This window comes from Arachis hypogaea, chromosome 12, assembly GCF_003086295.3.
Source record: "Arachis hypogaea cultivar Tifrunner chromosome 12, arahy.Tifrunner.gnm2.J5K5, whole genome shotgun sequence".
Lineage (NCBI taxonomy): Eukaryota > Viridiplantae > Streptophyta > Magnoliopsida > Fabales > Fabaceae > Arachis > Arachis hypogaea.
In genome coordinates, this window is record NC_092047.1 from 104,829,765 (window position 1) to 104,846,579 (window position 16,815).

General features: G+C 32.5%; 1 protein-coding gene across 2 annotated transcripts; it reads right to left on the reverse strand.

Annotated features, from left to right (window-relative positions):
* Positions 1 to 958: 958 nt before the first annotated feature.
* Positions 959 to 10,761, reverse strand: LOC112728020 (AMP deaminase). Of its 2 annotated transcripts, none has more exons than XM_072209612.1 (20): positions 9,963 to 10,761; positions 8,887 to 9,062; positions 8,412 to 8,619; positions 8,072 to 8,250; positions 7,915 to 7,966; positions 7,682 to 7,809; positions 7,398 to 7,577; positions 6,459 to 6,526; positions 6,212 to 6,354; positions 5,474 to 5,535; positions 4,655 to 4,768; positions 4,221 to 4,361; positions 3,662 to 3,814; positions 3,320 to 3,373; positions 3,123 to 3,233; positions 2,865 to 3,038; positions 2,657 to 2,737; positions 2,089 to 2,187; positions 1,741 to 1,851; positions 959 to 1,481 (listed from the first exon to the last, which is right to left on the reverse strand). In XM_072209612.1, the coding sequence occupies exons 1-19, from the start codon at positions 10,324 to 10,326 to the stop codon at positions 1,783 to 1,785; spliced, it is 2,556 nt and encodes an 851-aa protein (XP_072065713.1). In that variant the 5' UTR covers positions 10,327 to 10,761; the 3' UTR covers positions 959 to 1,481; positions 1,741 to 1,782. The 2 variants fall into 2 exon arrangements, with proteins under 2 accessions (XP_072065713.1, XP_025633779.1); XM_025777994.3 differs by having other exon boundaries at positions 959 to 1,485.
* Positions 10,762 to 16,815: the final 6,054 nt, after the last annotated feature.

Sequence of the window (16,815 nt, forward strand, 5' to 3'; positions counted from 1 at the left end):
GTGGTCAGCTCACTTGTCCGTTGAAGTTTTGAATTTTGCCTTGTGCATGCAACAACTGAACAACCTGTTGGCCAGCGGCAAACCCTTAAATGGAGCTTAGATCCGCGACGAATTAGTCCTTGTCCTGTTGGAATGGGAGATACCGTGAGCAACAAACAAAAAATATAGAACCACCGTGGGATTCTCGCTTTGCTTGGGCAAGTTAATGATCCCTCCAGCTCCATGTTGCTTGTTTTGTCTTGCAAATATCTAGGATACTTGGGTACTTATATTCAAAGGCTACTCATAATCACATATTGTAGCTCCGTCATGGCCATTCTGAATTTGGGTTCATGGTTTGCTAGTTGGTATCGGGTAACCTCAGTTGGTTTATGTTTGTTAGTGACTTTGTTCTATTAGCATTTAGCATTCTTTATACGGATTACATTTCATCTTAATTTTCTCTAATCTGAACTGATTTTGTTATAACGTGATATGAGCAACTAACAAAGAACTTAAAATTTTGAGTTGGTAAACTTTAGAGGAAAAGGAAACTAAAAGCAATAATGGACCAATATGAAGAAAAGAATTGTCCTCCTTTGTTGTAGAATTGATGAATTGTGGCCTTGGCAGAGAACAAACCAAGCCACCACTTAAAACTTCTAAACCCTTCTTATGCATTATTGCAATAACAACGTTCAAATCACACCATTTATTTTGCTTCTTTCTGTTACGCAATATAATTGAGATAAGGTCTCCTAATTGCCAATGATTTCCAAAACTTATTATCAGATTGTCTCACATCTTTTAAACTTTTGTTAGATTGCCAACGATTTCCAAAACTTATTATCAGATTGTCACATTTTATCCCTAAACTTATAATTTATTTTGGTGCTGTTGTGACGCGTTCAAGTAGAATGTGCATGTACGTCAACAGTAATAAATAAATAAATAATGTTATTGAAATGGTTGCACAATATGCTTCCAATTCCATCCCAACCTTCAATATTGGGATTTCAATGAAGTTCATTTTATTTATGGTATAAATAGTATAAACCTCAACTCTCACCCTCTATCTAGCTCGGGCATTGAAATATTGCATGGCATTATCAAATATGTATGCCAAAAGTGACAGGCTCCCTGTTTCTATCAACCAAGGGAGGGGATACTATATGGACAAAAAGAGAGTCAAAATTTTGAGAGAGAATCTCTCTTCCCTCTGAAGGTCGTAATGTTATATATTTACAGCAGCAACAGGCATCATCATTTGCCCAAAGCTTGCAGTTATTGCTAACACTACCCGTTTTACTTGTAGGCTTGTAGCCCATGTGAATACAAGAGAACACGTTCCCCAAGCCATGTTGACATGTAGCAGCGTAGTCCTTGATCCATACTCAAGCTCGGTGGTCTTGTAAATTACAAATTATTATCTGCTTCAGCTACTAATATCTTCAGCCTGAGTGGTATCTTTGATCGCTGGACGAATTTGCAGAATTCAATCTCTACCTATTTGAAGAAATTCAATAAATATTGGACACTCGGTTATTGCTACATTATAATGCTAAAACCATTGGAATTGACTCCTCTAAAGTAAAAGTTAGTACAAGTTAGTACAATGAGAAAATGAGGGGATTAACTATCCTTTGAATCATTTAATAAGCCCACATAAAAAACAAATTATTGATCTAAGGATACTTAACCCCTCAGTTTCTCATTATAACAATTGTGCATTTTAAAATAAACCAAATCCAAATTCACAACCTCCACTTGTTCAAGTATGCATCAATACATGCCTCTGGCATATTATTTGTCAATTTCTACGGGAATAATGGCTTTTCCCAAATAAACCTGTTGCATCTCCTCTCTCCATATCTGCAAGGACAGCAATCATACTGTGTGATTCTTGTCTAACAGATCACATGATGAAATTATTTTAGTACACATTTATCAACCAATGAAATACAATATGCCTGTAAATTTGGCAAGCAAAAATCTCAATTTGTTTATAAACCATTTCAACCATACATGGAAAAAAGAGACAAGTTAAATTATTAAATTCAACTCATAACAAGAGACACAAGTTAAATGTGTTAACCATTAAACTCATACCGTGTCGCGGAATTCCAACCGGATGTGAGGAACATTAGTTTTGTGAATGTCGTTTCCGTTTGGCCCCCTCTTGTAATATTCCTTACCAATCCAGTGTGACTGAACAAAAAAAGGATTAGTTGGAAACAAAGTATCAGTTAGAAGAAAAACTAACTATAGTTTTTAAATAAACATCTAGTATCATCATATATCATGCCACTACATATTATTTCAACAAAATAAAAGGAAGCATATTTATGCTTAATGTAATAACCAGTTTTGATACCGTTACTATTTATTTATTCACTTTTTACTGTATACGAAAATATAGATAAGTTTTGAGGGGTTTTCTTTTTCAGTGTATATAACTGAACTGTATCAGAGATTGAGAGTTCAGTAACTAAAAATTTAAAACCATATACGCCAAGATGATCGTGTTAAATATTGATTGAATTTTCAGTCAACCTCATCCATTAAAAGGACATTGCGGGATACATTGAGTACACGTTTGGACAAGACAAAACTAAGTTATGACTTGAGGTTGAGGGTACAGGATTCTTATCCAGGAGAGACAGGATAAAAGATGTACCTTTAAGGCATGTGAGAAGCCTGACTGATAAACTGAATTGCGGGCAATTTCACATAAATCACATGAGCTCAACTTCCAAACCTGTAAAGGAAGGAAGTGTCCTGACTGTGAGCACTGTCTTCCTATACCATATATATATATATATATATATATATATATATAGAGAGAGAGAGAGAGAGAGAGAGAGAGAGAGAGAGAGAGATCTCACGGAAGCAGCTATACTGTACTCTTCAACCAATGGTTCCTTTGTTAAATGAATTTGGAGTGGATCATCAGTAGAAAGTGAAACATTCAAACCTCGTAAGAAGAACATTGGAAAAGGGTTCCTGTGGTAATCTAAGAATAGGGAGTTATTGCTCAGGGGAGACATTGCCAATCCAATCTGATAAAAAAAAATCCAATGAAAATTAGTCACTACAAATATCTCAAGTTCACAACTAAGTAACCAGTTGAAAAAGGACAATACCTGGGCTAAATAATACAAATATTGAAGTACAGGAGATTTTCTCAAATTGATTCCATGTGCAATGTTATGGGCCGTAAGAAAGGTTGCAGCAAGATGATCAATATCCCCAGCCTAATGATAATATGATGATGCATCAGGTTTCCATATAAAAATGAACAAATAAAGAAAGAAATATACTCTGGGTATCCAGTATATACCTCTCCAGAATGTGGACGGAATTTGATTGTTGTCATTCCTTTTGATTCCCGAAGCTGAGAAATATTCATAAGGTTTAATGTTGGTGCATCAAAACAAAATTGAAAAGAAACAAGTGATGTATAGACTGTCCAAAGTAAATGTCAGATCTGAATGACTGCAAGCATTAATACAGTATGATTTGACAATTATGCAATTCAAGCTGAATTGCATGCATTATTGTAAGGTATTAACAAAAAAGAATGCTCGTTATAAAAATGGATTTATGCTCTAATAATAAGAGTGACTACCTAAGCACCAAAAATTGATACTAAAACCTACAGTTGTGGATAAAAACCATATACCTTGTTTAAGGTGTAAAGATTAGCATAACAGTAATACGCATAGTATGAAAATGCTGGGTTGAATACGTTAGTCCATTGAGCAGGTGTGGGCATGTGTTTTGTTGGCCGTCTTTCGGGTTTGCTTTCATCATCCACCAAATCCAACCCAACCACCTGTAAATGTAAATAAATAAATAACCAAATGATTAATATATAGTGCAAGAGCAAATATGACTGAGGTCAACTTGCACAATGCATAGTTCTAAACATCCACATTCCCTTTGATATTTAATTAGCGAACAGGTAACAAAATACAGACCTAAATCAGCAGGCAATAAGTTATAATCTTAAGGGAATGAACAGCCATTGTATGAAAGGCAGAACTAACACCGATTTTGGTCTTCTGAAAACATAAGTATCATAAACTTGGTCCAATGACGAGCACTTCAAATTGGTCACCAAAGCAACCAATTTAATGCTTAAAGTGACGTGATGGACTATTTAATGAACACTTGTTCCCTTGGAGGAGCAATAGATGTTTACTCCAAAAATGAATTCAAAGTGTAGATGAGAAACAAACCTGTTTTAAGAAAACATGAAGCTGAGGATGGGAATCAGGATCAACAGTAACCTCAAAGAGAGGAATAAAGATATTGTCAAGCATGTTCTGGAATGAGGTAACAATTCCCATTTCTTTGTACACATTGTACAACCTTGGAAGCTGCAAGACAGATTTTATAAGAAATATATCGATAGACAAATGACAACATTACAATCAGTGCAAATTAAGCCAGAAAATGTTTTACTCAAACTCATAATCTAAATTAGAAAACAGTAAAATAAAAAACATGGAAAAAAAATGATATGGAGCTGAAAGCTATGATATTGAAAATGAGCAAATCAGATGGTATGAATTAAGGCATGAAAACTAAGTGAAGCTAAAAATAAAACCTCACCATAAATTGTGATAATAAAACTGATATGTGATTTAAGCAAATAAAAGCTAGAAAATACCTGAATTAACCAAACAACATTCTCGCTGTACAAATCATTATTCACTATCCAACTAGCTAATTGGTCCCATTCACTTTGCTTCCTACCATATATTGATATTCTATATTCAGCCATCTGCAAATAAATTAGGTAAGGAAAGACGCAAGTTAACAAGCATCTAGGAGGGAATCCCAACAAAGTACTGATAAAGAAATGGAAATAAATATCAACAACAAAAACTCATACCACTACATGGGAAAATGGGAAATCATAAAACCAAAAAATGCAAAATTCTATTTTTTAAATAAATAAAAATAAGAAAGGATGCTTCATCCAGTTGCTGATAGTTCACAAAAATTAAGAATCTGAAATTTAAATTTGAAAAGAAAAATGTTATGAATAAAAAGGCTAAGACTTAATTTAAACAGATTGGCCAATACTAATAGAAAAAATAAATTTAAGTAGACCTTTCCTTAATATAAAATAATCAAAGTTGTATTTAAAAAATATTAGACACACATGGGGAAAAAGCAGGGGGGTGGGTGGTACAACTATGCTAGTTAGTAGCCTGCCTTTTCGTGGAACTTGAATCAGAATTGAAAAAAACAAACATACATGCTTATAGCAAAGCCAAGTTTACGAAAACTATATACAAAATAGCATAGTAAGAAACTTGTCCATGTTAATTTTAATGCCCGAGGAAAAGCACATAGGAAACTAACACCTAAAACGGTTTAAATTAAATTAATTCAAAATTAAATAAATAAATAAATAAAAATGAAGTGTTCTACTTGAATTTTAGAATTTTATGTTGTAACATGACAGGATATGGGAAAGCACCTGATATTTACTAGCAGCGAGATCAGAAAACACTTGCTTTGTCAACTCACCAAGGAAACGACCTATTTAATGCAAGACAATAGTTTGAGCGCTAGTAAGTAATGATGATAAAAACCGAATCAATCAACAAAGATCATAATAATGAACTCCAACATGAATGCCGAAACACTTTGTCAATATCCCCATGTTATTACTTTGCAAGACGTTCTTATTTGCTTCTTGAACTAATTCTTAATCCATAGATAGCAGTTGCTTTTGACAACAATCTAAAACTGCAAGTAGATATAGCTCTTATAAAACCAACCTAATGAGTTCAACAACCAAAAATAAAGCTAATTGATATAGATCAAGTAGGCTTGAGAATATATTCTAGAAAATCATTCAAATAGCACCCAACCAACTTTTTTTATCCAAGTTTGTATGGATATGGCTTGGTGAAATTAGACAGCTACTAACAAGTTTCAATGTTTCGCAGCACAGGAGGGTTTTTTTTTTTTTTTTCTTTTTCCACACAGCAACTGTCCTCAGATGGACTTTATTGAATTTTAGCATGTTAGATAAAATCCTTATTTGAAGTAGAATGTAACAAGTAAAGAGACTCCAAAAAGCCAACAGGTTTTCTGCCACTGTGACTATTTATAAATAAATAAATAAATAAGTGAATTACATAGGACTTCAAAATGTATAATACTGAACCCTAAACTCTAAAACAAATGTATAATTCTGAAAGGAAATTACCTTGAATGAGATTATCCTGCTTTAGAAATATCTCCCTGAGCCTACTTTGACCACAAGGATTGTATTTAAGATTGAACTTGTCAAAACGATGAAATGTACTCTTGTCTGCGTGAACGTCCAAAAGGTCAACATTGAGGTCATATCTGTAAAAATATGTTCAAAAAGCAGATTAACTTGCAGAAGCTTAATGCTACCAGATTCAGTTATAAATTATGATAATAATAGAAAGCACAGAATAAGATCTTACCCAGTTAAGTCCAGACTCTCAAAAACTTCTTTCAAGGTCAGATATGTCCCATCTCTAAATATTACAACCTGGAAAAGTTAAGATTATTCACAGTAATAATCTTCCTAAAATACAACTCACATGATATTAGTAATCAAAACGGTATAATAAAAGGCATTTGGTATTGACTTCTGCAATGATGATACTCAGTTGATCATTTTAAGTATCCTGAATGTCACAAGTATTTCAGCAGTATCATCTATCACATTCATATGTTCAATTAACAATCCAAATTTCTATGTTTATAGAAAAATTTACTTCATATCACATATCAAGAGATTTAAGTATCTTAATTGTATTACTTAAGACAATGGAGAAAGAAAGGATCATGTACACCATAAGATTCAAACAGGTTAGTCAAAACAGAGGTGTGTTTTACGCTTCATATGCAACAAAAAATGTACCTTTAAAACTTAAAAGTAAATTTTATCGCATTGCCATTAAACCAAATATGTTGTGTGAAATGGAGTGTTGGATGGTAAAAGGTGGACACGAACATAAGTTTAGTGTGACCGAAATGAAGATGCTTATATGGATGAGTAGCCATACTTGAATTGACAGCATAAGAAACGAGGACATGAAAGAGAGAGCCAAAGTGGTGCCTATTGTTGAAAGAGGGTGGAACTTATCTTTAGATGGTTTGGATAAGTGGGGAAAAGATCGGTAGAGCACCCACCCAGCATGAAAGTAGATCAGATGGGAAATATACCAGTGGTTAGGGGGAAAAAAAGACTTGAGAAGGCTTTGAATGAGGTTATCAAGAGATTTAAACAGAAATGAGTGTACTATCATGGTAACTTAGATTGTTTCGAAAGAAAAGTTGCTTGATTTATGATTTATCTATTCAGCCTTAAAGAAAATCATGTTACAACAGGATGATAAAGAGATCTGAACTATCACCTCATCAGGCTCTTTCCTCAGCTTTGATTTTATGAACCTTAAAAGATGTTTTTGATTCATGCATGCTGAGTGATGGACATGTGTATCAACTTTCCTAACATTATAGAAGTCTCGATGTGGAGCACTTTTCTGAGCAAGAAATTCCCTATCAGCATTTAGCATCAAATGAAGATTGAATTTCTGCATGCAAAATGTAAAGAAAAATGTCAAACAACCACATGATTCCAATCTTCAATTTAAATGCACTTTATTAGTTATATCCAGCATGTTCAAGATGCTCTTACTTGTTCTAGAAGATTAAGCCGATGATGGCATAAAGTTCTGATATTCCCTGCTGCTATGACTCGAAGTATTTGATGAAGATCAGTGAAAAATGTAGTTGCATCGGCAACAGGAAAAAGCTCATCTTTGCCTGCAATTTGTATGCAGGAACGCTTAAGAATACCAGCTAGAGTGGTAAAATCATTTTAAAAGAAAAATATTACATAAAAGCAAGTTACTCTCCTTAGCTACTTACCGTCTCTATCTGGATATACATGAATAACCCCATCTTGCATTTCAAAGTGATGCTGCAGGACAAGAGAAATAATGCACATTTAATCAGAGGATATAAACTAGGATATCAAGTTTCACATGTGGAAATCTAGAAAATAACAAAAATGGAAAGAACTCACATCAGACTTTCCTTCAGGGGTGTAAAAGAATGGGTCTGGGTTAGGCTTTGGGGTGCAGGGATCGGATATAACTTCTCTCTCCCATGGAGCAACATCTTCTTTAAAAACATATCTTTTTCTCATTTCAAGGCATTCTTGAAGAACCACATAGGCTTCAACTTCATCAGGTGATGGGGACTCTAAACAGCAATAAAAAATCATTACAATTTGCTATATGGTTTTCTTCAATTACAAATATTTTCAGTAAAAAAGGCATTTGAATTAAGCAGGTTATATACATTCCATAAGAAACCCCTAAAGGTAATTTATTACACTCAAGATAATAAGCAATATTTCATACCAAGCGGAGTGATTTTCAGTCGTGCAAAAACTTCTTGCTCTGGTTCCTTCCTCAGGATGTCAGCTGCTATTGGATCAGGCTGCACACCATGCAGATCACCAGAAACGCTATGTGATCTGATCATACTTGAAGGTGCAATTGCCATTTGCTCTCCATTGGCATTAACATGATCAGGTAAAGACTCGTATGGGTTTTTACCTTCTGGACCCTGCATACATTTTAACATCCAACTCTTTACTTTGGCAGACATTGAACATTACATCGTCTGAGAATTGAAGTTTAGTTAAAGAGTAACAGGGGAAAAAAAAAAAGGTAATTCCAATCAAGGGAGAAGCAAAAATATGTAGTAATTATCCTACATCACAACGTGTAATATAGGACAGAGAATTCTTATCCCATAAACAGAAAACTTTCTTTTACATAAGAGTATAAATAAATGCTAAACACAATGGCAAAAAGTGCATAACAGACTTACAACATTTCCATTTGTATGCAGATATGTTGTATCAAGTTTAACACTGTCTCCCAAATTATCATCATCATCATCTGATCCGTCTACACTTTCAAAAGCGCTAGCACTTACAACAGGAGATTTGGGAGAAGTTGGTCTTAAAAGACTTCTCTTAAAGGAACCAGACTGTGCTGATTTTCCTGTAAGGTTATCTTGGTCAGGAGAAAGAAAAAATAACAAAAAAGAAACGGAAAAAAAAAAAGTAAAGAACCGTTTTCTGTAACAGGTGGTCTAGAGCATCTGAAGTACAGTATACAGTATAAACTATAAAGCCAACATAGTGGCAACAAAAGATGAATGCTACTCACTCCACACCTCTACACCTTCAACACCATATATTGATGCTAAATGTTTAAACTACAAAACTTGCAGGGCAAAACACAACAAACAATTATAAGTAAATCTCAATTCCAGGAACTCGCAAAGGTATTATCAGTAGGAAATAAATTTGCGTTTCCTTAGAGAAACAGTGATCTTTGAAAAACTGTCTAGCTGAATTCCAAGGTGGGATATCACCGGAATATGCTCCAAGAAGACTGATACTTCAGCTTACTTCCCTTACTCTTTCTTTCCCTTCTGAAGTTATGTGATTTCTTAGTTTTATTTATTGGAACCTGCTGAATAAAATTGTTCCTAAATTTCAGTGAACAGTTATTAAGTCTAGAATTGAACTGTTATTGATTGTTATGGAGACCTGTCTACAAACAGAAAATATTCTCATTTCTTCGCCTTTCTTTTCTTTTATACCGAAACTATCATCCATTCACCTAAAACAAAAATACCAGCTTCCAGAATACTGTCTCGTATTCTTTTCCTAACATCGTGTGAACTTTCTGTCCATAATACATAATAAACGCAAGCCATTTTGAAACTTCAGAATTGGTCTACACACTGCAATATTATCAATTAAACACCAAATAATTTACCACAATATGGCTCAACTCACTGAGTCAATGCTCAATCAACAATCAGTGTCAATAAAACGCACCAAAATCATCACATAATAATAACATTCAGAAGTTCCATCGTAGTAGCCATACCTTCGCGGAGAGTCTGCAGTCGCGGCAGCCCCGCCGGAATCCCCTCAACATGAAACGCTCCGTTCCGCTTCTCCTCTCCATCCAGTCCGCCGCCGGAGACCGTCGCCACGTCCGGCAGCGACGCCGAGCTCCACCGATAACCTCTGCCTCCCTTCCTTCTCGCACCACCGCGCCTCTTCTTCAAATGCATCGGCGACTCATCGCCTCCTTCCACTCCGCCGCCAGGAGCCACTTCCTTCTCCACCGTCTTGGCAAACTCCAGCAGCTGCGACAGCGTCTTGCGGTGCATATAGTACGCCGACACGGCCACGACGGAAGCACCGACGAGTGCTGCCATGGCCAAATGCACCGCGTAAGTATCCATTGCTTTCGATCACAACTACTCTCTCTAGAAAGAGAGAGAGTATGCTTCAGTACTTTCTCTCTCTATAACCGTTTTCGGTTTTTCTGTTACGGTGGTTCACGGAAACGGAATGGTCCGCGGTCCTAACTTAAAATCTTAAATATAACTATGGCGAGAAGAGAGAGAGGGATAAGCGTAACTAAAAAGCATAAACCCTACTAATGAAAGTGTGCGTGTGTTTTGTTTGTTAGTTATGGTGATTGTTATGGGTTTGAGTTGGGTTGGGTTGGGTTATTGGAGTTGAGTGCCTCAGTGAGCTCTGTCCTCTGTGTTAAAATGGAGGCAAATGTGGCTCCGCCTCTGCTATTTATAGCGCAAACAACAAATGCAAGATGACGTGTACTCTTTTTCAATGTCTATCTACCTGACTCTAGGACCTAGGTTCCTTTTTTCAATAGAAAAAAACAATTAACAATCAATTATTGGGATTTTGTGGCCTTGTGAGTGTTCCAATTTTTTTTCCGAAATTTCACTCTCAGCTTTTTGGTGGTGGAAGGGGCGAAGGGTAAACTAAAAAGGAGGAATGAGAAAATGATCTGATTTGTTTGCACGGTTTAGTAAAATTTAATGACCTTTCTCTGCTTTTGGAAATATATATTTGGTCTTTCACCATCTTGATTCTTGAGCGATGAGGGCATGAGGCTAAGAGAATGGATAGATCGCATGTGAATAGTAGTTTTTGGTTTTTCACGGTATCCTTCCACCTAGATCAAGGATTAATTTGTCGTAGTACTGAGTTCTATTTAAGGGTTTGTCGTTGGCAAATAAATTGCTACATGTACAAGGCAGGATTCGAATTTTCAACACTTACTTAAGGGGACTAGTGAATTAATTACTAGACCAATCCAACTTGATTCATGTGAATAATAGTTATTAGTTTTGTTTTTTTTTTAGACTTAGACCCCGATGTACAACAAAAAATATATATATTTGGTCTTTTAGGTTTAGACAATGTCACAATGATATGTTTAATATTTTTATATATTATAAAATATTATTTTAAATATTGTTATAAATATGATACAAATTAAATGAAAGAAAAGTTTGGGCACAAAAAAAAAAAAGAAAATTTTTAATGAATTCACCAAATTTTAGGAGAGAAAAAAAAAAGAGAATTCACAAATGTCATTATCAACTTATTTTTTCAATCTTAAAATCTTATTCTATTATTACACAAGTAGTTTTGTTCTTTTGGAAAATTACATCCTTATTGTGTACGTGAAGGTTATAAGTTAACTAACCCACTTTCGGAAGGAAAAAAAGGTTCAAGTTAAATTGATCTATAAATGTCCAAGCTTTTTCAAAGAATAAAATTAAAAGATCCATATATTTGAAAGTAAACTGTAAAAGAATATGTTCCAAGATGCCATGTATATGATGAGGAGACCTATTAGCCAATAATATAAAGTTTTTTTTTTCAGATAATATATTTTAATTCGTTATTTATCAAAATTTTATTTAAAAATTTATTATTGACCAATAAATTATTATGTATACAAAATAAAATTAAATATTTAATATTTACTTAAATAAACTAATAAACTATTCACGGTAACCATCAAAATTGATTAGCCAATATAGAGTTTGAAATGCAAATTCTCAATCATATGGATAAACAATTTAAAAATTGGTGATAACTTAATAATAATTTTTTAAAAGAGTGCCATTTAGGGATTCTCCACTAAATAAAAAGCAATGCGTCATATAATTATGTTATTTGCATTAATAATGGATTAATAGGTACTGAGTAATATACTAATATATCCAAATCAATCATCAATTTTTTTCAGACATTTTAGTTGTTAACATATTTTAATTACTAAATTTGTAATTAATTTTTTTATTAGATAAATTAATTTTTATATCACTTTTTTGTTAAAAATTAATGAAATTTATATACATAAAAAGATTGATATGAGATTTTTTTCTAAAAAAATATGTTTTTATGTATTTTTTAAATAATAATTAGAACTAATTTAACTAAACTTGTTATCCTCTAATACGATATTCTGACATAAAGACTGATTTACCTAATGGATTAAAAATTTAAGAATTTATTTAGTAATTAAAATTAAAATTAAAACGTAACTAAAGCATCTAATTAAAAAATTAACCAAGCACAATTTGAAGTATTAGTCTTAAATGAAAGCTGATAGGACTCTCTCTATAGGAGAGTGGATCCTCTCCAGTGAAAAAAATTGGATAGTATCTAGTGTTTAATTTCATCTTTTATTGTTCTCTCTTTTCTTTATTTTTTGTTCCACTTATAAAATTAAAGGTGAGAGATCACACTTTATTCTCTCAACTGAAAGATTGAAAAGAACAAAAGTGGAAAAGGCCAAGAGTGGAGCTGAAAATCCAAAAGAAGTGAGTGCCATATAGCTGGGGGTGGATTGTGTTATGTGTCATTTTCATTATCCAAGCTAAGTTGCAAAACATGCCAAATGATTCGGCAGTGTAACACCACCACATCTTCGTGTATGGACTTTTTTTTTTCCCTCTTAAGTTGTCAATTTACGGTTACACTCAAATATTTCAACAATATATAGTTAGATACACATCGGGTCACATGTTTATATTCATATCAAGTCTTAGAAATGATAAATGATAAATGATAGATGATAGGCTGAACTCCATATTGATGAAAAGTTAACTTATAAAAGACATCATGTATCACTACAAGAAATAGCGTATTTTTTGACATAAAAATTGATGATCGATGTTTTTTTTAATATTTTTCATCAATTTGTTATCGATAAAGTTTTAAAAAATTAATTAGAGATAAAATATTAAAATTGACCGTCAAATCTATCATAAAATCACTCATTTCAAAAATTTAAGTTAATAAGAAGAGATAACATGAATAATTATATTTTTAACATTTCTCTTCAAGTAAGAATTTCTTTTGGGTTTATTTGATTTTTGTATAGGCCTTCTTTTCTTCTTTTATTTACTTTATGCTATTTTTTTTATTTTTGGGATTCACCAAAGATCGAACTCAAGACCTTTTGGCTGCGTTTGAAAGAAAGACTTAGACTAGAAGACATAGACTAAATTAAGTCTCTGTATTGTATTTAATGTAAAATATATTGAAGTAAGTTATATCTCAATATTATATTTAGTTTAAGATAAATATAGAGATTGAAGAGTAGATTTAGAATTTGAAAGAATAAATGAGATATTCTTGAAAAAAAATACTATTAAAGTTTCAGTTTTCATCCTAAAAAATTTTCGCTTCATGTGTCTCCACTTTTTAGAGGTATTGAAAGGACTAGAATTTTGTGTCTCGATATTGAAATTTTAGTTATAGGTTCTGACTACCAGACACAATTCTGAGTCCCAATCCCATAGTTTCAATCGTAGTTTCTGAAAACAAACACTATTTTTTGAACATAAAGCTCTTATATCATATCATGGAACCGCTCATCCCAAAAGCTTAAATTGATAGGAGGAGGCAACATGATCATATTTATACCAAAGTCATCTATTATTTTGGTGACATTAAAATATTCTCCTATTATCGTCACATTATTGTCAATAATAAAACCTTAATCGAAAATACTTTTTTTCTAAATTATCGAATATGACGTCTATTTTAGTATTTAAAATATCAATTCTATGTTGCCGTCGATAAATTTAGGAGATCTAAATCACTTTTGAAAATTAAATGAATGGTGTAAATTTAATGTATAAAATAAACTTTTAAAGTATTCTTTTTTCTAAATAAAAAAATCATTTTCATGCAATATATAATTGTATAAGCATGAATGTATGATCATATTTTTAAGACAAAACTTTGTTTTGTTAGACAATTACAATGTGGAACTTAACCCATGCCTCTTTTAGACTTGGACTAGATATATATATGTATGTAATTGATAGAATTTTTAACATTACATAGTTCTCTCAAAACTGACGCCCACGCTAAAGAAACATTTGATTTAAAAATTTGTTTTTTCTTTTTTAGTATTTTCTGTTTCAATTATACCAGAAAATCAATATGGTTGCAATCAATTTTAATCAACAAAATATTGGAGTGTCAAACAAATCTATTCAACTACACAAAAAAATTGTTTATTTATTATATTTTTTTATAGATTACTCTTTATTTTATTTTCTTTCTTCTTCTTCCTCCCAACACAAGCCAACCTACCACCACCACCATCCCACCGCTGACAACCATTGCCAACAACCCACTGCTAGTCTCGAATTGCTGTCAACTACTTTCCCTCGGTTCGTCATGCCACTAGATTTAAATAATGTCTCCACCAAAGTCTTTTTTTCAAAGAGCTGCAAATTGTTGTTATTGTAGATGAAGAACACAAAGATATTGCTAACTTAATTTGGTGGTGGTGGTGTTAGTAAAAGAGATAGTGAAATCCATGAAAAGAATAAAAGGAGAGTTGAGATTTGAGGGAGGAGGTGTTGATGTTTGGAAAATAGGGTTAGAAAAAGGGGTCATTTGAGATTTTTAGGTGATTTTTTGGCGTTTGGATAATTTTATCGTACAGAATTCATCTTTTATGATTATAACTTTAATTTCTTTTTTTATTGGTAGATTTGTCAGTTTTTAAAACTTTCGTAGATAGAAATGATAATTTACTCCCTATATATGTTTAGCAAAACTAATGAGTATAGAAAATTTGATATACAGTACAGAAATTTTAGTGCACAACACAATTTTTTAAAAGACTACATATATCCAAAACATTGATGCACAACACATAAATTTTTAAAGGAGGATCATATATTAAGAATATTGACACTCAACCAATAAAATACGCATAATACAAAATTTTGGTACATGCAACACAAAAACTTTTGAAGGACTACATATTTAAAATATTAATTCACCCAACCAACAAAATACATTCGCAACGATAGCTTATATTTTATGTGAAAATATTTCTACGCTATATGAATAAATTTATTATATGCTATGTATAAAAATTTATGTGATATATATCAATAAATTTCTGTATTCACCAACAAAAATTTTTGTATTGAAGAAAAATGGATAAAAAAAAACATGATGCATGTAAATTTTTTAAATTTGTGCCAATTTAATTAGACTTAAATATCAAAAATATTTGTTTGTGCAACATTACCCTATTTGGTTCCATTATTGTAGATGTGGCTGGCAAGTGGATTCCTTGAATTAGAGTTAATATTCAATTTGGTCTCTAAATTTATATGCGAGTCTTAATTTAGTCCTTACAATTTTAATTATCTCTATTTAGTCCCCAAATTTTATAAACGTGCCTCTCATTAGTTCCTGAGACGATTTTTAGTTCAAAAACGTTAATGAAGCATTGAAATGGGCAATCAAATGTCACACTAAAACATATAAAATGATGTAGTTTTGGTTTTAGTATTCAAATAACTCAAAAATGATGTCGCGTCACTTGTTTTATTAGGTAAAGTTTCAATAAACACCACTTATGATGTTGTTTTTTGGTTATTTGAGTGTTAAAACCAAAATGACATCATTTTACATAGTCTAGTGTGGCATCCGTCTGTTCATGACAGCATTCTATTAATATCTATACATTGAAAATTATTTCAAAAACTAACATGAGTCATGTTCGCAAAATTTAAAAATTAAATAAAAACAATTGAAACTTTAAGAACTAAATTAGGGCTTATATACAAATTTAAGGACCAAATTAAATATTATCTCCTTGAATTACCAATGACTAAAGTTTGAGGCATGTTTGCCATACACAATGTTTGAGTTGATGACCTTTTTAACTTTTGCATAGGTAGTAGGATTGTACTTAATAGAATTAAAATTCAAAAGCACGTGATTTATTCAGAAATTATTTTTAATAGAAAATAAAAAAATATTTTAGTTGAATATTGATATTTGAAGTGTATTATAATATTGTAAAAGTGTAAAAAAGGTATTCAATATACATTCTGTGTGTTGGCCAAAATATTGACACGTGTCCAACACACAACCTTTGTGTCGTCAGAATGATAACACGTGTCTAACATGCACACTACGTGCAGTGTTACCAGAATGATGACATCTATCCAATATACATCATACATAGGGGTGGCAATGGATAGGATAGGGTAGGGTTTGGATCCAACCCTAATCCTATTCTGTCTTAACCCGAGGGTACCCGACTCAATCCGCGGTTTACAAATAAGATATAATATTATTATATAACTTGATGATAATTTAAAATATAATTGATTTTTATGTAAAAAAAATATTAAATTATCAATTAATGATTTTCTTTTAATGACTAAAGATCTTTTACATTTAGTGAGAGGTCTTTGATTTAACATCCACCTAAAATATATTTTTATATAAGTATATAACATATACATATATAAAGTGCGGGTTGGTCGGGTAGGGTTGAGGCTCAATCCGCACCATACCCTACCCGCTGTGGATTGGGTACCCGTAGATAGGATACATATTGCCATCCTACATGTTGT

Bases quoted from the DNA above. Each gene is read 5' to 3' on its own strand.
- LOC112728020 (XM_072209612.1), bottom strand. From the start codon at position 10,326: ATGGATACTTACGCGGTGCATTTGGCCATGGCAGCACTCGTCGGTGCT. The intron at 7,967-8,071 runs GTGAGTTCTTTC...CTTGTCCTGCAG, and splicing joins CCCCTGAAGGAAAGTCTGAT to CATCACTTTGAAATGCAAGA. The intron at 3,039-3,122 runs GTATTGTCCTTT...TTTTTTTATCAG, and splicing joins ATTTGTATTATTTAGCCCAG to ATTGGATTGGCAATGTCTCC.